General features: G+C 34.8%; 1 protein-coding gene and 1 long non-coding RNA gene across 8 annotated transcripts; one reads left to right on the plus strand and one right to left on the minus strand.

Moving 5' to 3' along the window:
* Window positions 1-464: 464 nt before the first annotated feature.
* Window positions 465-17,085, minus strand: LOC108130257 (uncharacterized). 4 transcript variants are annotated; one of them, XR_011442254.1, is made up of 6 exons: window positions 16,992-17,085; window positions 10,568-10,688; window positions 2,194-2,464; window positions 1,958-2,127; window positions 927-1,902; window positions 465-790 (listed from the first exon to the last, which is right to left on the minus strand). It is a non-coding gene; the product is annotated as an uncharacterized lncRNA (long non-coding RNA). The 4 variants fall into 4 exon arrangements; XR_011442255.1 differs by adding an exon at window positions 10,297-10,347 and having other exon boundaries at window positions 927-2,127; XR_011442253.1 differs by having other exon boundaries at window positions 927-2,127.
* Window positions 9,557-25,629, plus strand: Ugt50B3 (UDP-glycosyltransferase family 50 member B3). 4 transcript variants are annotated; one of them, XM_017248638.3, is made up of 7 exons: window positions 9,557-9,655; window positions 17,503-17,585; window positions 17,641-17,698; window positions 19,056-19,239; window positions 23,965-24,261; window positions 24,320-25,107; window positions 25,169-25,629. In XM_017248638.3, the coding sequence occupies exons 2-7, from the start codon at window positions 17,507-17,509 to the stop codon at window positions 25,335-25,337; spliced, it is 1,575 nt and encodes a 524-aa protein (XP_017104127.2). In that variant the 5' UTR covers window positions 9,557-9,655; window positions 17,503-17,506; the 3' UTR covers window positions 25,338-25,629. The 4 variants fall into 4 exon arrangements, with proteins under 4 accessions (XP_017104127.2, XP_070134035.1, XP_070134036.1 ...); XM_070277934.1 differs by lacking the exon at window positions 9,557-9,655 and adding an exon at window positions 17,164-17,251; XM_070277935.1 differs by lacking the exon at window positions 9,557-9,655 and adding an exon at window positions 17,170-17,227.

Consider the following 25,629-nt stretch of genomic DNA (forward strand, 5'->3'; position numbering starts at 1 on the left):
TGACTATTTTGCAAAAAATTAATACATCGAAAAAATCCTACGTGTGTCGATAGCCGTTGAGATACAGAAACTAACCAAACTTGATTTTTGTTCTAGATTTTGTTCAAAAATTAAGGACGTTAGGTGTTCAGCCATGGACCCCCTTTAAAAAAATAGGGCCTACGAATAAGGGCTGCAAGGCCGCCATTTTGTTTTCGATTTATTAAAAAAAAATTTTATTGTGTACTTTAAATATAATATAATAAAACCTCATTTACAAATTTTCGATTAGCTGTTTTGATTTGGCCAAAAAAAATTCCAGAAAATCCGCATTTTGTTGGCCTGTTACTCAGATGTCCCTTAAGCGTGTTAGTAAATGCTGGCTGTCTACTTCACCGTTGATGAGGTTATGTGGAAAAACTACACCCCGCATTGTCCTACTATTAGTAAAAGTTAGAAAGCGGCTGTCAGAGCTAAAGGTGCCCATTTACGTGACATAATTTTTAATAATAATTTGTAAAAAATCTCCTTGGACCAAAATACCAGCCGAGGCTGGATTCGGCTGTCAGAGCTAAAGGTGCCCATTTACGTGACATAATTTTTAATAATAATTTGTAAAAAATCTCCTTGGACCAAAATAAATGATTTTTGGAATAAAAAAAAATTATCCACTTTTTTTGTTTTTGTTTTAAGAGTCAAGTGGGTCAACTTTAAATGGCCCACCCTGTAGTTTCTGCTTCAAGCAGGGGGGCAGGCAGGAGGCCGGATTAAAGCAGGATCGGCATGCGGTGTGTTTGTCCTTGTACCTGAGCTGATGATCAAGACGATTTGTTTACCCAATTTTTCACCAGAGAACATTTTCGTCCAAGAATGTCATCCGGGTACCGTAAAGAAAAAAGGTTTTAAAACCATTAGGTGTGAAATTTCCACATGTTAGAACCACTTACCATCCTTCCACCGCTTCTTCGTCCGCAAATTCAAAATGAAGTAATAGCAAGCAAGGTCTACGTAGCAATCTCCCTCATTTATATTCTGATAGTTCTCTCTTTGCATCCCATATTATAGCCTTTACAGCAGTACAACACGCACACATGTTTAAAATTTGAGTGTATGCGTAGCAGAGAAAAACAATGAGAGCAAAGCATTCACTGAGCGAAAAAACGTAGTTTTTTATTTAATTTTTCATTAAATCAAAAGTTGGAATGGGCACTAAATTTCCTTTCTTGTTAGTAATGAGACTCTGGGTGACGGCTACTCCCGTGTCGCGACTGGTATAGTTGATGGAGGAGGTATCCTTAAGATTGTTAAGATTGTTGATGAAGGCAGCCGTGGACCTGGCCAGGGCAGAATGCCACACAAAGTTGGGAGAGAAGTAGGAAGGTCAGCGAACGGGCGATAAAGATGGAGGTTGGAGCAGCGGCGGCCAAGAAGAAGGCGGACGACGGAGGAAGAGTGCGGCGGGTAACACCGTGGCCCGTGGTACCGCCAACCCCACGCCCAAGGATAGAACGCAAGGAGCAGGAGCCGTGGGCGATGGGATCATGGATATGCCCGGCGTCAGAGAGGCCACCGCTTGCCCACCAGAATTCATGCCCCAAGAAGCGTCCAAGCGTCCATAAATAAAATTAATAATATAAAAAAAAATTAGTAATATTCTGAAACAACAAAAATAAGAAGGGGGTACTCACAAAAGAACAAACAAAACATATTCCAAATAGTATTATTAAGATATTTCCAAAAAAAAAGCTGTTGGACTCTCAACTAGTGTAGTGTATTTTATTTTAAAGAAAGCTTTGCTAGCAAGAGTTCTTAAAAAAATAAAAAGCTACGCTTCTCTATCTATATTTTCTATGGAGAAAACTTTTTCCAAGCCAATTTCTAAGAAAATTTTTCTCGGTGAAACATTTTGATTTTTAGTTTGGGCTATCAAATGAGAGCAAATGAGAGAGCTTCTAAAAAAATTTGAGAGTGTTCATACTGTCAGTGCTATGTAAAATGAGAGTTTGCTCGCCATTGCTTTACAGAAACGTGGCTAAAGCCGGAGATTTTTAGCTCCGAAGATTTTTTAAATCAGTACACTTTATTTAGACGTGATCGACCTCAGTGAAGGGGGAGGAGTCCTCATTTCGGTAGACTCCCATCTAGCTTCTGAAATGGTAAAATCACAAGACTTTAATATCCCAGAACTAAAGTGGTCTAATGTCAACAACTCACCATTTTTACCACTTATCACGCACCACCGCGGGCATGTTTGACATGTGCCTTTACACTTTAGACATGTGCCTAGGTCGGCTATTAGACTTATATCTTGTATATGTTCCTGATGGTACCACGCTTTCCAGAGCTTTGCCCCTTTCAATCCCAGAGGATCCATTTCACCACACGCTTGAGGTTTCAAATGAAACCATTTCTGGTATGGAGCAGACGTTTCCTTTCGTGGGAAATAAGATTCACAATTGGTGGGAAATAAGATTGGTCCGATATTCTGTAATGCACCGATATAAATGCCTCTTTAGAAAAATTGTACCATACATTAAAAACGTTTTTTGAGTTATGTTTGCCTTGAAAATATCCGTCCACTTCAATAAATCCTCCTTGGTTTACAAGGTGCCTTACGACCTTAAAAAATACTACAAACAGTCTCTTTTTTAAATAAAAAAAAACCTGCAGTAGTATAGATTTTCGAGATATCTACTAGCTCGAACGAATTTTACCGTGCATAACGCTGAATGTTATAGGAATTTGCCGATCTATTCGCAAAATTTTTTCAAACGACTTACTTTCCGCCTACAGTGACAGATCTGTCTGACGCATATAACACTCAATCAGCAAATCTTATTTTCTGTCCGTCTTTCTCCGAAAATAGCTAATTTTCAGATCTTCTAAGGGCTAAACCCGTTTATTCGCCAGGCCCGGATGGAGTACCAGTCTGCGTGCTAAAATACTCAGCCAGTTCTCTGTGACAACCTCTACATAGACTTTTCAACTTATCTTAGGAAACCTCGATGTTTCCCCCTAAGTGAAAGTAATCTTTTATAATTCCCTTACATAAAAAAAGGAAAAAGTCCGATGCCGCCAATTATGGTATGTCAGTATGGCTTCATTAGCGTCGCTCCACCACCAATAATTTATTGTCCTTTGTTCTACATTCTATGGCATAGATGAACACATGGAGCCCTATTTAAAAATGTTCATTCCCTCTTGCTTCGTGCTACATCTGGAGTTCGCAAAAAGCCCTCTACTGTTTACTCTTTTTATAAACGACTTGCCCCGAGTGCCCATAACGAGTAATTATGTATGCAGACAATGTTAAGCTTTGTCTTAAATACAAATCAGCTTCTGCCCAAAGCAAACTTCAGTCCGATTTTTTCCAAAAATTTTCAAAATGGGTATTTAGCGAATGATTTAACACTTAATGGATCAAAATGCAAACTTATTTCTTTTTGTCGTTCTCTTCCTCTCCAGGCTACGTAATTTCTCTATGGGATTGCCTTTAAAAAATTAACTTATGTTAATGAGCTAGGTGTCCTATTAGACTTAAACATCTAAATTTCTAATCTAATCTTTCTAATCTAAAATCTAATCTTAAATTTTTCCGTCCATATTTCCACAATAATGTATAAGGCTAATGGTGTCATTGGTTTTATGAAAAGGTGGTCAAAAGAATTAAATGACCCCTATAATACTGAAAGTTTATTTATTTCTTTGGTCCGTCCAACACTGGAGTACGGTTCATGTGTCTGGAGTCCCCAATATGGAGTACAGAAAGACCGCATAGAATCCGTACAAAGGAATTTCTTAACATTTGCGTTTAGAGGTCTTAACTGGGATGCAAATCTTCAGCTTCTTTCGTATCGTAGAAGACTCTGACTAATATACTTACCAACCCTAACTAATCGTAGAACAATGGTGGTTAGCTAACAATGCTGGGTGGCTAACAATGCAGGGTGGTAGATAGGTAGTATTTACTATCACGCTTAAATTTCTATATTCCTCCTAATAGAAGGACTAGAAACTTAAGTCCTCTATTCCCTAGCCATTGTAGTTCCACATATGTACAACACGACCCTCTTTGCGTCTCATGTTCGCACTACAATGGTCTCTACGCTATCATCCTACTTTTATGTCCATCAAACTTAAAAACATGTGTTTTAAATTTTCTAAGTAGTTATCTACTCTTTTCTGTTAAGTTCATAACTCGTTTCACGAGCGCGCTTCGGTCGTCTGGGCCTCTAAGCTTGGTAATGAAATATATCTTTCATGCAACGTTAACATAATCTGGATATAATTTTCTACGCTCTACAAATTGCTGTTAGAGCGCGTACCGCAGATATGGCCAGTCCGTCCTCTAGTTGGAACGTATATAAATCCGATACCATTCTCCACTAACCCATGGAATTCCCTCAGCACCTCGCTTCGCGGCATGCGATAAGACCTCTGTCACTTCTTTGGTCGGAGCACAAACTCGGAGACTGCCATGCTTCTGGAGGTCCTAGCTTGACCCCCGAGATTGCTCCACCGATTGGGCTTGATTCCTTGCCGAATATACTTCATCACATTTATCATACTCAGACCACATCCTCGAGCTGATGGACTATAAAAAACACACTCAAAAGGATTCCCACTCTACTCAGATGCGTATTTTACTTTACTTTACTAAACAAGAATGTAATTAAAAGCCTTATCTTCGCAGATTTTCGTCGGATGCCACGGGTCCAGCTTCCGAGAATCCTTCGATCTTAAAAGGTATTTTTAAGGGTCTGCGTATCTTTCTAATCACAAAATAATAATTCACAAAACACAACACAGCACACAGACGATTGGACACCGTGGTATCGGGTCCAGTTGAGGCCCACCCTTTCTTGGGCCAAACTTATCTTCGGATCAATACCGGATGACCTTCCCTAAATTTATCTTTCCGCGGATCTGAATTATAATAACATTTTTTTGTTTTACGTTTTCACTTCCCCCCTTATTTTACTCTCACTCACTTTTAATTATTTTGCTTTTAACTTTTTTGACAAATTTATAATTTTAATTCATATATTTTTATACATATTTTCTTTTCAATTTAAAGCCTAGTACTGAGTTGACGAAAATCCGCTGTCGACGAGTGACAGCTGTCAAACTCAATATAAAAAAAAACGGTGTAAAAAAATGAAGAAGAAGAAATTTTTGCCTCCTAGATTTTGCGGGTACTGAGTTGACGAAAATTTTTGTTATCGAATTGAATGGCGTTGCCGGATCAAAAAAGATAAACAGCTGATTTTGGGGTGTTGAAAGAATTAATTTTATTTATTTTGATAGCTGAAACATGGAGGGAAAATTGATGAAAGAAAAAAATAGTCGGCCCGAAAAATTTTCGGCGCGCGAGGATAAATTGAAATTAATTAGTGCGGTCAAGGCGCAGCCCATTATATGGGATTTGACCCACAAGGGGCATTTAAATGCCATAAAATGGCAAGGAATTGATTTTTGATTGATTTTGATTTTGACCCAGTTTTCTTTTTCTTAATCAGCTCCTTAGCGGCGAAATACATAAGCAAAACACCAACATCCAATCGTTTTGAATTCATTTTTGCTTATTTGTTTACAAACAACAGCTTTTCAGTATTACCCTTTTTCTTAATTTTTTTGGTAACACTAGCTCGGTAGCTGAATAAAGTGCGATTTCTCTAGCGGATTTTCGACAGCGGATTTTCGTCAACTCAGTACTAGGCTTAACACTTAAAGCCTAGTACTCTGACGACGAAAATCCGGTGTCACACGTTTGCTAGTAAAATCGCTCTTTATTTGGCTACCGAGCTAGTGTGACCAAAAAAATTAAGGAAAAGGGTAATACTGAACAACTTTTGTTTGTAAACAAAAAAAAATAGGCAAAAATGAATTCAAAACGATTGAATCAAACACCCTCACCCTCAAAATCTTGATTTATTTAGAAAAAAAGGTTTTTCGGGACTTTTTTGCTCCTAAAAATTCCTAAGCGCGTAATTTTAAACCGATTCTAAAATTTTAGACGTTTTTCAATAGTTAAATGTTGTAGCTTTTGAAAAAAAAATATATCTTTAATTTATTTCAACAAAAAGGATACAATTTTTACGCAAGAAACTAAAATTTTTGAATTTTTGTTGTGTTTTTCAGACTTTGACGCCATTTTCTCGGTACCATTTTTAAGAAATGATATCATTTTTGACACAAATCAATATTTTCTCGTTAATTCTGATTTGAACAAGACCAATTTCATTAGGAAATTATGAATTATATTGTTGAAGTTATAACGCTTTTCCAAAACAAGTCAGTGCAATTTTACTAGCGCTCCGGAGTAAAAGTGTATAAAAGAAAGGAATAAGCGAAATGGAACGGCACACTATTACTCCGAAACGCTAGCAAGATTGGACTGACTTGTTTTGGGAAAAGCGTTATAACTTCAATAGTTTTCTCAATTTTGTAATGAAATTGGTGTCGTATTATTCAGAATTAACGAGACAATATTGATATGTATAATAATGATACCTTTTCTTGGAAGATGTACCGAAAAAATGGCGTCAAAATCTGAAAAACACAACAAAAATTCAAAAATGTCAGTTTCCTGCGTACATATTTTATCCTTTTTGTTGAAATAAATTAAAGATCTATTTTTTTTAAAAGCTACAACATTTAACTATTAAAAAACGTCTAAAATTTTAAAATCGGTTTAAAATTATGCGCTTAGGAATTTTTATGAGCAAAAAAGTCCCGAAAACCCGTTTTTTCTAAATAAATCAAGATTTTGAGGGTGTTAGAAAAATTTCAAACACGGTTTTATACTATACTCGACCTAATGAACCATTCCTACTAGGTCTCTTCAAAAGTTCCAAATCACTGTCGCACTGTGTAATTTTCGTCGTCAGAGTACCGGCAAAATCTAGGAGCCAAAAATTTCTTCTTCTTCCTTTTTTCACACCGTATTTTTTATTTGGAGTTTGGCCGCTGTCACACGTGTGACACACGTGGATTTTCGTCGTCAGAGTACTAGGCTTTATTGTGTAAGAATCATTTTAATGCAGAATGTAATTATAATGTATAACATTTATAACATGTATAACATTTATAACATGTATAACATTTTTTAACATCAACATTCATACTACTTATTTTTGGCTTGTCACAGGTATTTTTCCTCCGTGTTTTTCAAGACAGGTCAAGAGGTATTTTTTATTTTATCAAATACTTTTTTGGTGGATAATTTCTAAAAATTATTTTATTTTGAATATTATTGATTATTTTTGTTTTATTCGAATTTATGTTGTACAGTCAATATTATAATGTTTTGATGTGTTTCTATTTTTCGAACAAACAGTTTTTGCCGAAAAATTTCTTGCAAGTATCACTGACTCTGTCAAACAGGATAATTTATTTAAATTTTAAAGCTTAGTACTCGCGACCTGTAAAACGTTTTTTGGTGCGGTTTGGCATGCCCATGTAAATTTCTGGTATTTTTTTTCGATCTGAGTACGGGGTGATGTAAAAACCCTGTCAAAAACAGTTTTCCACCTATTTGCTTCTCGCTCAATTCTTCTTGGAACAATGGGAGTATAGCTGGAAAAAAGTTTTTGGCGATCTGAGAACAAAAGAACCTTTAAAGAGGCTTAAAAAGGCTTAAAGAACCTTTTGTGTAGGTTCTTTGAATGTTCTATAGGTTCAAAAATGTTTAAATTCAAATTAATTTTCGAAGGGATCCGAAAATTCTTCGGGAAAACTTGGAGAAATCCGAAGTTAGCGTAATTTAAAAATGCGCGTTCACACTGGAAAGAATAAAGTTTATTCAATAAACGTTTTTACTCGTCAAACATGTTTTTCGATCTCAGTACTAAGCTTTTCGATAAGAACCCGATATATTTCTGGCAACACGTTTTGTCAAAATTATTGATAATGCACAACAGAGTGATGCCACACATTTTTTAAGATAAGAGAACGAAAAATTTTAATAAATAAATAAATAAAATAAGTGGAAAACACTCTTATTTAAAACAATATTTTAATATTATTTTAATAAGTAATTTTAAAGAAAACTGGATAAATTCAGAATCGAAAAAAATCTTCATGGAAAGAGGACAAGTTGGCATCACTGGTTGTAACTGTAGTCGCCGTTTTGAGTCGTGGGGAAACGCAGAGAATATTATAAAATGTATAAGTATAATTATAAGTATACTATGTAAAATATTTTGGTGATTTGTAAGTATTTGTTCTTTATTTACATTAGTGTTGGACGTCCGGACAATTATTACCGAGATAGTGTTTAGATCGCGTAACCGAAACTTAAACGTAACCGAAACCAATCGAAAGCGAGGTGCATACAACACACACTCCGTTAAGCAACGCCAAGCGAGCCAAACGTTAAACCGTGGAGAAACTTCGTCTATGCATCGTTAAAGCTGCAAAGAAAAGTGAAAAGTCGTGTTTTTTTGGCAGGTTTTTGACTCTCGCGGATAGTTGAAACAGTTTCATAGGACCACATTTTCTTATCACATACTTTTCAAAATTAAAAAAAGGACAAGTAATTGTCATATAAAGTTTAAAATTTTACCTACAAAGCGTGCTGATCAGCGAATATAACGTGTTTCGATTAAAAATGTCTCGGATTTTATATCACCACACCGAAATTTGATATTAAATAATACGTCTGCATTGGTGAAAGTGTGTTAACATCTTTGCATACATATGCCCAACGAGCAAGTTGAAAATATCACCTCAACAACTTTACTATAAAGTGCTTGCCTGTAAAGCAAGTTAAATTCTATGCATATGCATAGAGGCCTTTAAGTTCAGTACTATAGGTACAAAAAAATAATGAAAAACTTTGGGTAGATCTTTAAATTTGAATAACTTGTAAATATAATAATAATCGTTTGCCTATAGATTTGTCGCTTGAGGTATAGGTAAAAAAATCGCATCATAATAAAACCAATTTATTACAATAGCAAATCTAAAAAAAAACGTCCCAAGTTTCTATTTTCAAAAATACCAATAATATTTTTACCAAATAAAAAATACCATTCCCGATCGTTCAGTCATATGGCAGCTATAAGATATATTCGGCCGATCGTTATAAAATTTGGTTGATCGGATCAACTGACCAAAAATCTTTACGAAAGTTGGGTCATTTCCCATTTTTGAGTTATATGGAAGCAATAGGATATAGCGGATCCTTATGAAATTTGCTACGTCCTATTATTTCATATCATTCGTACAAAATAACATTCTTTAACTCTAAAAAAACCAAAGTTACACACGAACGCAGCTATAGGATCCCGGCCGTTTCGACTTATGTATGTATATATTGCGTGAAAAGGAAAGAAGGGTGTGTGCAAAGTTTCAAGTGGATAGCTTTAAAACTGAGATATAGAGCTTAAAACTGAGGACATGCTCTTGTCAACTCAGGCGATGATCCAAATCATGAACATACATATATACTTTATAGGGTCGGAGATGTCCACTAAAAAAAATTTTTTCAAACCATAGATAATAAGCTAACAATCGAAGAAATGTATGCGGCTTTTAATTTTACCTTGTGGGTAATATGATTGTAAATTGAAAACAGAAACGCCCAACTTGCAGCAAGGTCAAATCAACAAAAATACAATTACTACAAAGTAAACAAAAAAGCTTGAAAGGAAGCTTGAACAAAAGACTTAAGGTACGTACGCGTTCGCGCCGTAAAAATACTATAAGATAATTTAATTTTAAAAATGACTCAACATAAGATGTATTCTATTCAGTAATTTTCATCTAAAATTTTTCAAGTGCGGTTTTCTATTGACAATATGTGAGCTCAAACAGATTTTGTGTAATTTATATATGTATTCCAATATGTTAAAAGTTTTTACTTAAAAAATTAAAAAGTATTTTTTTTACTAAAAATATGTATAAAGTACCTAATATATGGTATATAGTAATATATATTACTATATATAGTACCTAATTTTTGATTGACAGCTTAATGAATCTTGGTTTTTTGATTATACCAATAATAGTATCGTAAACTATGCGATTATGCATAGTCATACACATGCATGTTTATATGTTTCTTACTTTAGTGTTCGTTTAATACCGGAAAATCTTGCGGGTTTCGCCACAATAAAGATTTCGGCGGCTTCGCCAATTTAAGTAAATTTTAAATAAGTATAAATTTATAAATACGTATGTATAATATGTGCATACATCAGGTGTTTAATGAAAAATATTTAAGATACTTTAAAAATTTAATGAAAAAATTTTCGTTGCCTTCTTTTAATATAAGGGCCTTCCAAAAAATGTGAGGCTGGGTACTGCTCTTACCAGCAGGCGAACAGGAAAATCAACAATTTCGCAGCTCTAAATCTTAAGAAACTGTAAAATAGTTTAATAAGATTAAATGATTTAAATGAGAAACCCAAAAGTTAAGTTAAACGAGATACCCAAATATTTAATACTTAAACATATGTTGTCATGTAAACATAAACTTCCAACCCTTTTTTGGGGGATTTAAAAATAAAAAAAATGGTTTTACACGAAATAGATGGGTTCGGTTGACTCACACCTTTGATGCTTAAAGCCTGCTTTCACTTACATTTATGTATGTATGTGTGTATGTACACAGGGTCAACTGTTCTTCAGACAAATTTGTGCTGTAGGATAGTTTGCGGAACACTGTTGTCTTCTCTTTTCGATAAGTTAGCATGTCAATCTATCTGTAATGAATTATGTCTATGTTAGCGTGTAAAAGTAAAATTGTTTAAGTTAGTTTCAAATGATAACGCATTTTATGTGGGGTTATTTCACTTTGGAAAAGCTGGGAATTTAAAACGATAGTTGAGAATAATTCCCAAGAGTATGTTAACGTCGGCTTTGTCCAATGCTTGCCCTCCTTACAGTTTTTGGCTAAGCGAGTTGTTGCGTCGATGCTTTTAGTGTGATATATGTATGTATGTACATATGTAGCTTTTTTGAAAGCTGTATAAAGCATGCACTTTCATTTTCATTTCGGACGCATTAAACTTACATACACTGTTACATACACACGTGTTATCGTAATAATAATGCTGCTTGCGGTAGCAGCAGTCATAATATTAAAGTTACTAAACCAGCTTTTTCTAATGCGCAAGCATTATTACCATGATCTACGAGATGATAGTGGAATTAATTTAAAGAAAATTCGTTAATTGAAGCTATTTATATAAAATTACACAAAAAAAGCTATTCTTACACGGCCGGATAAGAATAGTTTTTAATAAGTAGTTACATATATGTATTACCTTTATTAAATTTTTTCGTCACACAATAGAATTTTAGTTATTTTGGGTGTGCCTTGCGGTTTTGTCACCGTTAGTTTACCTCGTCCACAGGTTTTTATACCTTTGCAGAGGGTATTATAAATTTGGTCAAAATTATGCAAAGCAGTGAAGGAGAAATCTCCGACCCTATAATGTATATACATATATACATACATACTTAATCAGGATCACCTCCTGAGTTGATATGATCATGTCCGTCTGGCCGCCTGTCTGTTTCTACGCAAAATAGTCTCTCAGTTTTAAAGCTATAGACTTGAAACTTTGCCCACACCCTTCTTTCCTTTGCATGCAGTATATATGTAAGTCGGAACGGCCGGGATCGGCCGAGTATATCCTATAGCTGCTATATGACTGATTGATCGGAAATGGTATAACTTTGGTGTTTTTAAAACTAGAGAGTTCAAATTTAGCAATCACTTCGTTTTTAGCAAAATAATTTATTCTCCTATAAGGAGAAGGAGATTTCTCCTTCACTGCAAAGTTTAAAGTCGATAGCTTTAAAACTGAGAGACTAGTTTGCGTAGAAACAGACAGACGGACAGACGGACAGACGGACATGCTCATATCAACTCAGGAGATGATCCTGATCAAGAATATATATATTTTATAGGGTCGGAGATGTCTCCTTAGGCAAGGGTATAACAAGACAGGAAAGCTAACTTCGGGCGGAGCCGAAGTTGATATAGTTGACAAATCATAGATCCTTATGACAATATCATAGTATAACCAATTTATTACAATACAAAATCTAAAAAAATGTACCAAACTTCTATCTTCAAGGACACTAAAGTTGGACTTTTTACCAAATACCATTTCCGATCGTTCAGTTATATGGCAGCTGTATGACATAGTCGGCCGATTGTTATGAAATTTGGTTCGGATCAACTGACCAAAAATAGAATCTTTGCGAAGTTCCAACTTTCTATCCAAAAATAGAATTCGTACAAAATCCGAACTCTCTAACTCTAAAAACACCAAAGTTTTAGCATTTCTGATCCAGCAGTTGTATGGCAGCTATTAAATATTGCCTTTCCGACTTATAAAGTTTCAAGTCGATAGCTTTAAAACCGATAGACTAGTTTGCGTAGAAACACAGACGGATATGCTCATATTAACTCAGCAGGTATTTCTGATCAAGAATATATAAACTTTATAGGGTCGGAAATGTCTTTTTCACAGCTTTGCACACTTTTGGATAAAATTATAATACCCTCTGCAAGGGTATAATAAGTATTTAAAAGTATTTAATAAAATTGTAGAACAAGTGTTGGTCATATTTTAAAACTTAATATATCAAACTTTTTATGGATTGAGCAAACAGACAAAGAGGAGACACACTAGATTTAATTTCGGAAGTAAAAGAACAATTGAGTTGTCTTGATTAACTTCTAAACAAGTCGGTTGAGGTGTCAATCGACGCTTGTTCAAAATTAGATTGTAGTTCAATAAAATTATTTTGTCGAGAGACACCAATTTTCCATCTAGTCCCAATTCAGTGAATTTTACATTTTCGCAAATTTCTTCCAAACTGATAGACTAATTAGAACACCCTCCGATTGGTATATGGTTCATTCAGACGCACACAAAAAATGTTTAATTCTGCAACTATAGTGTTGTTGACGCGCACGCTAGGCTTGTGGTTCGCCCCTTTGTGTACTGCCGTTTAAAGTAATCAGTATCATAAAAAGTAAAAGTAGATAATCGTGTAAACTTTAAGAAATTTAAATTATCCCTTAATTTTTTCAAAACAATTAATTAATTATCTTAATTAATTTATCCTTAATTTTTTTCATTGACGTCTTTTTCTAATAGCCCCCAATGGCCAGTAAGGTTTCACCTCCAATTCGAAAGTTTGGGTCATGAATTAAAACATTTTCGATTTAGTATAATATTAGCTACGGAGGTTCGATTTTGTTTTCAATTTAAGTTTTCAATTTTAAAAAAATGGCATCATTATGGAAAAAAACGATAAAAACGATCGACAATTGTTTATATCAATTGTAATTGGCGAAAATCGGATATAGTTGGCCGATCATTATGAGAATATCATAAAACAACCAATTTATTACAAAAACCAAAAATTAAAAAAAAAATCCCAAACTTCTATCTTCAAAAAAACCAAAGTTGGTATTTTTACTAAACACCAAATACTATTTAGATAGGTTGAATCAACTGACCAAAAATATAATCTATACGAAGATATAATTTTCTATCTTCAAAAACACGAAAGGCGGGTCATTTCCGATAGTTCAGTTATATGGCAGTTATAGGATAAAGCCGGTCGATCCTTAAGAAATTTGGCATGTCGTATTATTTTGCCAAAAACAGCATTTATACAAAATTCATTTATACGAATTCACTAACTCTAAAAACACTGAAGTTATAGCATTTCCGATCAATCAGATATGTATATAGCAGCTATAGGATCGCCTATCCCGTTCCGACTTATATACTGCATGCAAAAGAAAGAAGGGTGTGCGCAAAGTTTCAAGTCGATAGCTTTAAATTTGAGAGACTAGCTTGCGTAGAAACAGACAGACGGACATGCTTATATCAACTCAGGAGGCGATCCTGATCAAGAATATATATACAGGGTCGGGTCGGAGATGTCTCCTTCACTGAGTTGCACACTTTTGGTCAAATCTTTGAAAAATCGAATGAAAATATGAAATTCACTGAATGGGGGCTCGTGGGGAAATTGGATTCTCTCAACAAAATAGTCTTATCTGTCAACTTTAAAAAATTTGGTTTCGAGAAACCCGCGATCAAAGTACGGTTTTCTACATGCCCTATTGCCCTAGTAGTCGACTGTTTATTATTTGAAATTTTGACAGGTTATTTATTTGATACTAAAGTATCCTATGGGCCAATAAACAGGCCCAAGTTTTCCGAGATTAAAAGAGTTACAGCAAAAATATCATATTATATATTTGGACCCCGTATATTAATCCCCTATTTGAATAGTTTTCTTTTCCGATAGATTCCAAAATTTGAATAATTTAAGTAATACAATAATATTCATTACATTCTCTTTAAATAGATAACTTATTATTAAAGAAGCCTGAAAGTAGGCGATAGAACGTAAAAATGTCCATATGTGAGAGATATCTTCGACACTATAAAGTATATGTGTACGGTACATTTATTCTTGACTATTCTTGACTCTCGTTTACGCTCTGTCAACTCCAAGCTGTGTCCATGACCTCTGCACTTTATCTCTGCATACAGCTTGGGTTCTGTCGGGAAAGTCCGTATTGAATAGAGAAGATAGAAAATAACTGTATATATGGATATGGGCATATAGGCTTATTTTTTTTCTTTTGAATAACATATTATATATATAGAAATGAGAAAACGTTACTTTAACCAAAAGCGTCGCGGAATAGGGTAAGAATTAATATCTGTGATAACGTAACGATTCCCAAAACATTCGTTTTGACTAGAGGAAACTTTGTGGTTAATAATTTGGTTTTTTTTTTAACACGATATGATATTTTTTGATAGTGATATATTTTTTATTAAGCGTGATTTATTTAAATCACTATTAAAAAACTATTTTAAAACTTTGTATAGATGATGTAAAAACAAGAAAGGAAAGCTAACTTCGGGCGGAGCCGAAGTTGATATACCCTTGCAGTTAAAACCATATATATATCGCAAACATCGGATATATTTGTACGATCCTTCCGATCATAATATAACCAATTTATAAAAAATAAAGCTAAAACAAAGTACCAAAGTAAAGTAAAGTACTATCTTCAAAAATACAAAAGTTGGTATTTTTACCAAATACCATTTCCGATCGTTCAGTTATCTGGCAGTTCCTTATGAAATTTGGTAGGTTGGATCAACTGACCAAAAATATAATCTTTTTCTAAGTCTTAGCTTTCTATCTTACGGGTTTGTTTGAGTTGTTATTTACAAAACATATTTCTAAATTTATAGATTTAGATAATACTTAATACATCTTAAATAAAATTAAACAAGAAAGGAAAGCTAACTTCGGGCGGAGCCGAAGTTTATATACCCTTGCAGTTAAAACCGGATATATATCGCAAACATCGGATATAGTTGGTCGATCCTTATGATTACATTATAATAAAACCAATTTACTAAAATACAAAATCTAAAAAAAGTCGCAAACTTCTATCTTCAAAAATACGAAAGTTGATATTTCTACCAAGTACCATTTCCGATCGTTCAGTTATATGGCAGCTATAGGATATAGTCGGCCGATCCTAATTAAATTTGGTAGGTCGGATCAACTGGCCAATAATAGAATCTGTATTAAGTTTCAGCTTTCTATCTTCAAAAACACGAAAGTAAGGTCATTTCCGATCGTTCAGTTATATGGCAGCTATAAGATATAGTCGGCCGATCCTTATGAAATTTGGCATGTCGTGATAATTTGCCAAAAATAGCTCTCGTGTCAAATTTGAACTCTCTAACTCTAAAAACACCAAAGTTATACCATTTCCGATCAATCAGTTATATGGCAGCTATAGGATATAGTTGGCCGATCCGGGCCGTTGCGACTTATATACTGCGTGCAAAGGAAAGAAGGGTGTGTGCAAAGTTTCAAGACGATAGCTTCAAAACTGAGAGACTAGTTCGCGTAGAAACGGACAGACAGACGGACAGACGGACATGTTCATATCAACTCAGGAGGTGATCCTGAATAATCAAGAATATATATAGGTGATCAAGAATATATATACTTTATAGGGTCGGAGATGTCTCCTTCACTGCGTTGCACACTTTTGGACAAAATTATAATACCCTCTGCAAGGGTATAATAAATTTACAAATTTATTTCTTTTTCTATGGGCTAGTTAAAGTGTGGGTGTTAAAGGTTGAAATGGGTATCATATAGTCGGGAAAATCGATTAAAGCGTTCTTTTTTTATTTTGATTAAAAAACAAGAAAGGAAAGCTAACTTCGGGCGGACCCGAAGTTTATATACCCTTGCAGTTAAAACCGGATATGTATCGCAAACATCGGATATAGTTGGCCGATCCTTATGGGAATAGGAATATATAATCCAATTTATTACAATACAAAATCTAAAAACAGTCCCAAACTTCTATCTTCAAAAATACGAAAGTTGATATTTCTACCAAATACCATTTCCGATCGTTCAGTTATATGGCAGCTATGGGATATATTCGGCCGATCCTAATGAAATTTGGTAGGTTGGATCAACTGACCAAGAATTAAATCTGTACTAAGTTCCAGCTTTCTATCTTCAAAAACACGAAAGTTGGGTCATTTCCGATCGTTCAGTTATATGGCAGCTATAGGATATAGTCGGCCGAAAATAACTCTCATGTCAAATTTGAACTCTCTAGCTCTAAAAACACCAAAGTTATACCATTTCCGATCAATCAGTTATATGGCAGCTATAGGATATAGTCGGCCGATCCGGGCCGTTCCGACTTATATACTGCGTGCAAAGGAAAGAAGGGTGTGTGCAAAGTTTCAAGACGATAGCTTTAAAACTGAGAGACTAGTTCGCGTAGAAACAGACAGACGGACAGACAGACGGACAGACGGACATGCTCATATCAACTCAGGAGGTGATCCTGATCAAGAATATATATACTTTATAGGGTCGGAGATGTCTCCTTCACTGCGTTGCACACTTTTGACCAAAATTATAATACCCTCTGCAAGGGTATAAAAATAAAGTGTTTTTGATACCTCACTGGACTATTCACTTAGGTTACGGATACGTCACTATATTTTTCAAATTAGCTAGTTTAAATTTCTAAACATATAACTAGCGGCAAGTTCTTCGAAAACGTCAAGTAAAACTAATTGTATTAGTAAAGCTTTGTAGGTATATAAAGGGCATTTATTTTGTAAGTCGCTCACGGACCTACGCTAAAAGGCAAGGTCACTTTAACTTTACTGCCCACTGACTTTTCCCTGACACTGTGCGTACATTTAAAATTCTTTAGGTAGTGACAAACAAAATAATTATAAATACATTATTTCATTTCGGGTCACAAACTAAACGGTCCATTAAACGGCTTAAATACCTCGCGCATGGAGTTTAAAAATAAAAAAAAATAAATAAATTCGTGTGGCTACGTAGATATGTTTCAATTACTGATCTGAAGTAGAAGAAAGAGGTTTAGAAATTGTATACAGCTATATTTGTTGGTTAACGAAGACAATGCACTGAATTGTATTTAAAACGTTTTTGCAGCATCATGCGTCAAATAGTAGTATTTGTACTAATTATCTGTACCTGCTATGCGCTAGCAGCTGACATATTAATGGCTACTCAAGGTAAGTGAATTTAAAAAAATAACAAGCGAGAAAATTTAAGCAACTATGTTTTCAGGTGGAACAAAGTCACACAAAATACCATTTTGGGAGCTGGCTAAAGGACTTATATCTAGGTTCGTATGACAAAATATTATACAAGTAGATATACAATATTGTACAATTTCACTATGTGAACGAGAACTTAAATGGTATAATCTAGAAACAAATAGAGTCTGCTCAGACTCTATTCTATCATAATCAGAGAATAGAATCAGTTCAAAACGCACCAAAACATTTTTATACCCTTGCAGAGGGTATTATAATTTTGGTCAAAAGTGTGCAACGCAGTGAAGGAGACATCTCCGACCCTATAAAGTATATATATTCTTGATCAGGATCACCTCCTGAGTTGATATGAGCATGTCCGTCTGTCCGTCTGTCCGTCTGTCTGTCTGTCCGTCGGTCCGTCTGTCTGTCTGTTTCTACGCGAACTAGTCTCTCAGTTTTAAAGCTATCGACTTGAAACTTTGCACACACCCTTCTTTCCTCTGCACGCAATATATAAGTCGGAACGACCGGAATCGGCCGACTATATCCTATAGCTGCCATATAACTGATTGATCGGAAATGGTATAACTTTGGTGTTTTTAGAGTTAGAGAGTTACACGAGCGCAATTTTTGGCAAAATAATACGACATGCCAAATTTCGTAAGGATCGGCCGCCTATATCCTATAGCTGCCATATAACGGAACGATCGGAAATGACCCAACTTTCGTGTTTTTGAAGATAGAAAGCTGGAACTTGGTACAGTTCCAGTTCCATTATATTCTTGGTCAGTTAATCCGACCTACCAAATTTCATACCGATCGGCCGACTATATCTTATAGCTGCCATATAACTGAACGATCGGAAATGGTTTTTGGTTGAAATACCAACTTTGGTATTTTTGAAGATAGAAGCTTGAGACTTTTTTTAGATTTTGTATTGTAATAAATTGGATTATATATTCATATTCCCATAAGGATCGGCCAACTATATCCGATGTTTGCGATATATATCCGGTTTTAACTGCAAGGGTATATAAACTTCGGTTCCGCCCGAAGTTAGCTTTCCTTTCTTGTTTTGTATAGATTTGGTGATTTGTTGATGTTTCATGCTGTGCTCGGGTCTTATGTGTGACGCGTTGAAAAGTAGCATTTACATAATTACATTTCTTTGTTCGGTAGATGCTAGTGGTTATGAAACAATTATTTACAAATTATTCGAAGCGTTTAAAAAATGTTAATTTTATTTTGTCAACCGGTGCAATTTTATTTTTATGTTAGCTTTAAGCAGGTAGGCAGTAAATATATTATATAATATATATTATTATATAATAAATATAATGTATTATTCCAAAAAAAAAAAGTTAAGAGGCTATGCTCAAAAATATTCACTACTTTATAATTAAGAAATTTAAATGAATAAATTAAATTTTTTCGACATTGCAGAGGTCACAATATTACTTTTCTAAATGGATTTCCGGCAGATTTTCATGTTGAAGGCCTTCACGAGGTAACACCTGCCGGCCTCGTTGAATATATTCAAAATTATACGAATTGGGACTTATTGGGCTCACGAATGGCTGGAGAGATGCCCATTAAACCTTGGGATGGACTGCGATATGCCTTTGAAGTAAGTTTATTTTCATGGTAACTATATGTTTATAAATATGTTTGTAAATACCATTATTATACCGCTGCAGAGGGTATTATAATTTTGGTCAAAAGTGTACAACGCAGTGGAGGAAACATCTCCGACCATATTAACTATTCATATTCTTGATCGGGATCACCTCTTAAGTCTATTTAAGCAAGTTCGTCTGGCCGTCTGCATGACTGTATGTCTATCTCTTTCTACGCAAACTAGTCTCTCTATTTTGAAGCTATAGAATTGAAACTTTCAACAAACCCCTCTTTCCTTGTAAGCAGTCTATAAGTCGGGACGTCCGACTATATCCTTTAGCTGCCAAATAAATAATAGATCGGAAATGCCATAACTTTGGTGTTTTAAGAGTTCTATCTTTAGCTAAAACATCTGACTTTCCATCTGACTTTTACATACATATAACTAAAAGATCGGAAACCACACAACTTTCGTGTTTTTAGACATGATAAGTTGGAATTTCTTACAGATTCTATTGGGCAATTGCTCTGACCTACGGAAGTTCCTAAGGATCGGCCGACTATAATCATCCTATACACTATATCCTAGATCGGAAATGATTAAATTTTGGTATTTTTGAAATAGGAGGTTGGGCCATAAGAATCGGGCAACTATAACCGATATTTGCGATACATATCCGATCTAAAATGCAAGGGTATATCAACTTCGGTTCCGCCCGAAGTAAGCTTTCCTTTCTTGTTATACCCTTGCAGAGGGTATTATAATTTTTGTCAAAAGTGTGCAACGCAGTGAATGAGACATCTCCTTCCCTATAAAGTATACAGTGGTGACCACAAGTTCAGCCCACTATGCCTCACCCAACGTTTATGGTGTTTTATTTTGCTCTCCTTTCCTTAGATTGAGGTGTTGGTGAAGACTTAGGAAAAATTTTCAAATTTTTTTTTTTGTCATTTTTCTATAATTACCGTTTTCTTGTGAAGCTCACCAAATTCTGCTGGTCACAAGCACACAAAAACAGATTGCTATTGATATTCGCTTCTCCGTAGAGAGTTTTAGATAAAAAGAAATTTTTTTTAGATAAACAATTTTTAGAAAACAATTTTAGATAAAAAGTATAAAAAGTACGTAATTTTATTTTGCTTTAAAACTAAGAGACTTGTTTGCGTAGAAACAGATAGACGGACATGCTCATATCAACTTGCGCATACTAAGGATTCCAGTTCGTTACTTGCAATTATTCTCGAACTAATTCGTACAATAACAGTTAATAATTCGTAAAATAACAGCAAGTACGAAGGCGTATGCGATGAGATAAAATGTGAGAGTAAAGCTCGATAGTTGAAGATGCTGACAATAATAAATACACATACATACATACATATATAATTAGTTGATTTTTTAATTTTACAAAAAAAAGATTTCTAAAATTTATTTTTAAGTTGTCTGCAGAAATCAGTAACTAATCAGTAGTAAACATAAAAGCTCTGTCCACTTTGATAGAAATCATCTTATCCTTCAGCCTTCCCGACGTGGTGCATTACAGTCCTTAATGTTATGGGACTTGTCTCTACCCCGTAAATAATTGGCTCGGTAAGCTTTTTAAGTGGGGCCGAATCAAAACCTGGAACGGCACTCTTTCATGCGTCACAAATTAAGCAGACGCTTTGCTTACTTTAGAGGGTTAATGGGTCTTTAAGTGTTTTACACAGTTAAAATTTTCAAAAAATCCAAAAATTTTTTTTTCATTTTTTTCTAATTTACATTTACATACATTTAAAGTTTAAACTAAATACGATAAATGTTTTCCGAGCTAAACATTAATTTTTGTGGGCATGTCAGAGTATCTTAAAGGGAGCCCGATAACAATGCACGCGTTTTCTTAAAAAAAACGTTTTTAAAGTCGGTGATCTCGATTTCTCAAAAATGGATAAGCTTATCGGTCCGAAAATTGTAAACCTTGGATATATACACCAGATAACGGGTAAAGAAATTTTTTTCAAAATTTAAAATATTTTTTTTTTTTTACAGTTTAATGAACAAATGTTTACCAAAAATTTTTTTTTTTAAAGTTCAGCCATTTTGTCAAAAAAAAGGAATATTTTAAAAGTCTTCCTTCATTACCTGCATTTGTTTATTCTTTGAAAGAACCAGCTCAAGTTCTCATTGGAAATTTTTAAAGATGCAGATTTTTTATAGACTCGCAACTGCATATAACCTTATAAGGCTCGGTGTTTTGTGGTTCCGATTCATACTGCTCTGTATGGCAATCCAATAAGTGCCTCTTTAGATTGCTTACATATTTATACCCTTGCTGAAGGTATTATAAATTTGGTCAAAAGTGTTGAACGCATTGAAGGAGACATCTCCGATAAATCTCCTATCCGATAAGACATCTCCTATAAATTATATATATTCTTGACCAGGATCACCTTCTGAGTTGATATAAGCATGTCCTTTTGTCTGTCTGTCCGTATGAACGTCCTGAAAAACAAATTTCTAGTTTATGTCAAATTTTTGCCACACCCACTCCTTCCCCCAAAACAGAAATCTACTTGTAGCGACAGTTGGTTAATGTAGTTGGAAAATGTTTTGATACCAAACTGTTTAAATGGATAATCTACACCTACAAATCAAGCACAAAAGCAGCCAAATCGGATCATTTTTAGAGGAGTTATAGACTTTTTATACCCTTGCAGAGGGTATTATAATTTTGTCCAAAAGTGTGCAACGCAGTGAAGGAGACATCTCCGAACCTAAAAAGTATATATATTCTTGATCAGGATCACCTTCTAAGTTGTCTTGTTTCCTTTTTCTTCACAAACCCTTTCCTTTGTACGCAGTATATAAGTCGGAACGGCCGGGATAGGCCGACTATATCCTATAGCTGCCATATAACTAATTGATCGGAAATGGTATAACTTTGGTGTTTTTAGAGCAGTGGTCGGCACCCCAATACATTGATATGATTTAACCGTATTAGTGTTAGTACCGAATAGCAGAAAGTAGGCTGTGAGCATGACGTTTCACACATTTATACTGTGTGTGTGTGTCAGAGCTCGGGCAGAGAAATTTCCTATGCCCCCGAGATAGGGCCGTGCCGACCTCTGTTTTAGAGTCATAAGGATCGGCTGTCTATATCGTATAGCTGACATATAACTGAACAATCGGAAATAACATTTGGTAAAAATACGAACTTTGGTTTTTCGAAGATAAAAGCTTGGGACCTTATTTTTGTTTTTTATTGGAATAAATTGGTCATATTATGAAATTCTCATAAAGATTGGACAACTATATCAACTTCGGCTCCACCCGAAGTTCTTTTTTTTATTTGAATCTTTTTTTTTATTTTCGAAAATCTTCTCAACAATGACTGTACGTTTAATTACCCATCATTGTAATGTCAAAACTAATAACACAGCAAAAAATCTCCACGCATAATTTCATCTGATCCATAACCTTTACGCTCCCCTGAACCAAAGTCCAGACAATAAGTAGGTCATGGCTACCTAAAATCCGTCCACAACTTTGGAATAAAATATAAACAAAGCTTAGTAGCTTTATTAGCTTTATCTTAGCTCAGGGCTTAAGGGGGGACATCTGAGTAACTGGGGAAAAAACCGGATTTTCTGGAATTTTTTTCGGCCAATTCTTCAGCATTTCTTTGTAAGCCCTATTATTTTAAAGGGGGTACATGGCCGGAAAGCTAACGTCCTTAATTTTTGATGTAGAACAAAAAATCAACTTTTGTTAGTTTCTATACATCAACACCGACACACGAAGGATTTTTGCAATTTATTGATTTTTTGCAAAATGGTAAGAAATTAAAAAAAAAATTAAGATTTTCACAAAAAAAAAAGTTACAAAATTGTTGATAAAAAAAAGTAAGCAGTATAAAAAAAAATCCTACGTGTACCGATAGATAAATGTATTTTAAATATACTGTCAAATTCAAATTCAAATTCTGCATATTCAAAATAGATCGGTTAAGATGTGTTCAAGTTATGTTTCCGGCCGTCTCAAAAAAAGTGGTTTCGAGATAAACGCGTTTAAAGTTTTAAGTACTTTGGGATATACCTGTGAGGCACCGCCGCAGAATGGAAAAATTTCGATTTTTTCAAAACTCTACTCAGATGTCCCCCCTTAAGGTAGCCATGATATTAAAAAAATATATATATATTTAGAACTCCAATTTAATCGAAGAAAATGTTGTTTAACTAACTATAATATATTCAATAAAATTATTTCGAGCTTTTCCTTAAATCCAAAAATAAAACATGTACGACACCCTGATTTCAATAAGAAAAATTCTTCCGTAGAAAGACAAATCATAAAAGCATAAAGCATTTGAGGTGGCATACATACATTTTAAAAATTTGGTTCATTTATTCTACTAGGTGTACCGTGGAAACTGTGTGTGATGGAACCTATGTTTTTCTGGACTTCGGTTCAGTGTAGCCTAAAGGTTATTGAGAAGTGGAAATTATGATTAGAGGAACTAATTAGAGGAACTTCATTTCTTAATAAATCATAACTGGATTTATCTATTTAAAATTGACACACTCTTGTGCACTCTAAAGTGAAATTGAAGCTAAATTTTGAGTGAATGTGTTTGTGTGGCACCCTTGATTGAATAAATGTTTTTGCATATGATAACGGTAGTATGTAGAATTTCAGGAAAAATATACGTACATATGTGGTAACTTCTGAAACAAAAAATTTCCTTTTTATTTACAGTCGTGTGATGCTATGCTTGGAGATGCAGAGACTAAAGAGCTAATGAACCGTAGTTTTGATCTGGTCATATTAGATGGAGCCTTTCCAGAATGCCTTTTAGGTTTAGTGCACCAATACAAGATTCCATTCATGTACATAAACACCGTAGGTTTTTACACGGGCAGTCTCTCGGTTGCAGGAAACCCTGGAAGTTATGCCATAACCCCAAACTTTTATTCCCGGTTTACGGATACTATGAGCCTATACGAGCGGGCTATAAATACTGGGATGCAGATCGGACAAAGTCTAATGCACATGGTAAGAAATGTTTTTAGCGTGTGGACTACCAAAAGTTCAAATATATTTTTGTTCCCAGTACGTTATGCGACGAACACATCTGGTATTGCGGCACCACCTCGGCTCCCATATACCACATCCTTATGAAATTTCCCGAAATGTTAGCTTTATTCTTCAAAATGGACACGCTGTGGTATCCTATCCAAGAGCTTTCAATCCGAATGTGGCTGAAGTTGCATGTATTCATTGTAAACCACCTAAGAATCTTCCCTGGGACTTGGAGGAATTTATTGGAGCCTCTGGTGCCTCTGGATTTATTTATGTATCTATGGGATCCTCGGTAAAAGCGGCGAACATGCCGGTGTCCCTTCGTCAAATGTTAATTAAAACTTTTGCGAGGTTGCCGTACCATATATTATGGAAGTATGAGGGCAGCGCCGCAGATATGCAGGATCTTACTTCAAATGTAAAGCTTTCAAGATGGCTACCACAGCAGGATATTCTTGGCCACCCAAAGCTCCGTGCATTTGTCACTCATGGAGGCCTGCTTAGCATGTTCGAAACTGTTTTTCATGGAGTGCCCGTTGTAACAATGCCAGTTTTCTGCGATCATGATGTCAATTCAGCCAAGGCAGAAGTGGATGGTTATGCGATAAAACTTTATCTTGAGACATTATCGGCGAATCAGCTTTATAAATCCATTATGAAAGTGATTCATGATCCCCGTTATAGAAACGCAGCTCGATACCGTCAAAAGCTGTTGCTGGATCAGCGCTCATCAGCTTTAGAGACTGCCATTTATTGGACGGAATATGTATTGCGTCACAAAGGAGCTTATCATCTACAGGCTCCTTCTCGAAATATGTCGTAGGTTACTTAACATTCTTTTTGTGTCCATATTGTAAACATATTTATAATTTTTTTTTAGTTGGTGGCAATACTATTTACTGGATGTAGTCGCGATGTATTTTCTGGCCCTATATAGTCTTATTCTTTTACTTAAGCGCATGGATTTCCGGACTGAAAAGTTTCGAAATCTTCCTACATCTATGTCCTCTACATCAGCAGAAGTTAAAACAAAGTTGAAAAAACCTTAACTCTAATTTGGCTTTGGATAATTCTCGCAAATTGTCGATCTTTAAGGGATTAGTTGTGATTTTTACGTATTTGATAAGAAAACACCGAATTCACCGTGGCTTCTTTTTTTAAATGTTAACACATAAAATGATAATTATGGAAAAACTTCAAATATGCAAACATTCCTGTTGTGACATTAAATAACCAAGCAGAAACTTTACCCTGGATAATTGAAACCAAAGTATGCAAAACACATTGTTAAACTAAATTTAGTTACAATAAAGCTTATCTTGTAAGTTTTATACACTTAAA

The sequence above is a fragment of the Drosophila bipectinata genome, chromosome 2R (assembly GCF_030179905.1).
Source record: "Drosophila bipectinata strain 14024-0381.07 chromosome 2R, DbipHiC1v2, whole genome shotgun sequence".
Classification (NCBI taxonomy): Eukaryota; Metazoa; Arthropoda; class Insecta; order Diptera; family Drosophilidae; genus Drosophila; species Drosophila bipectinata.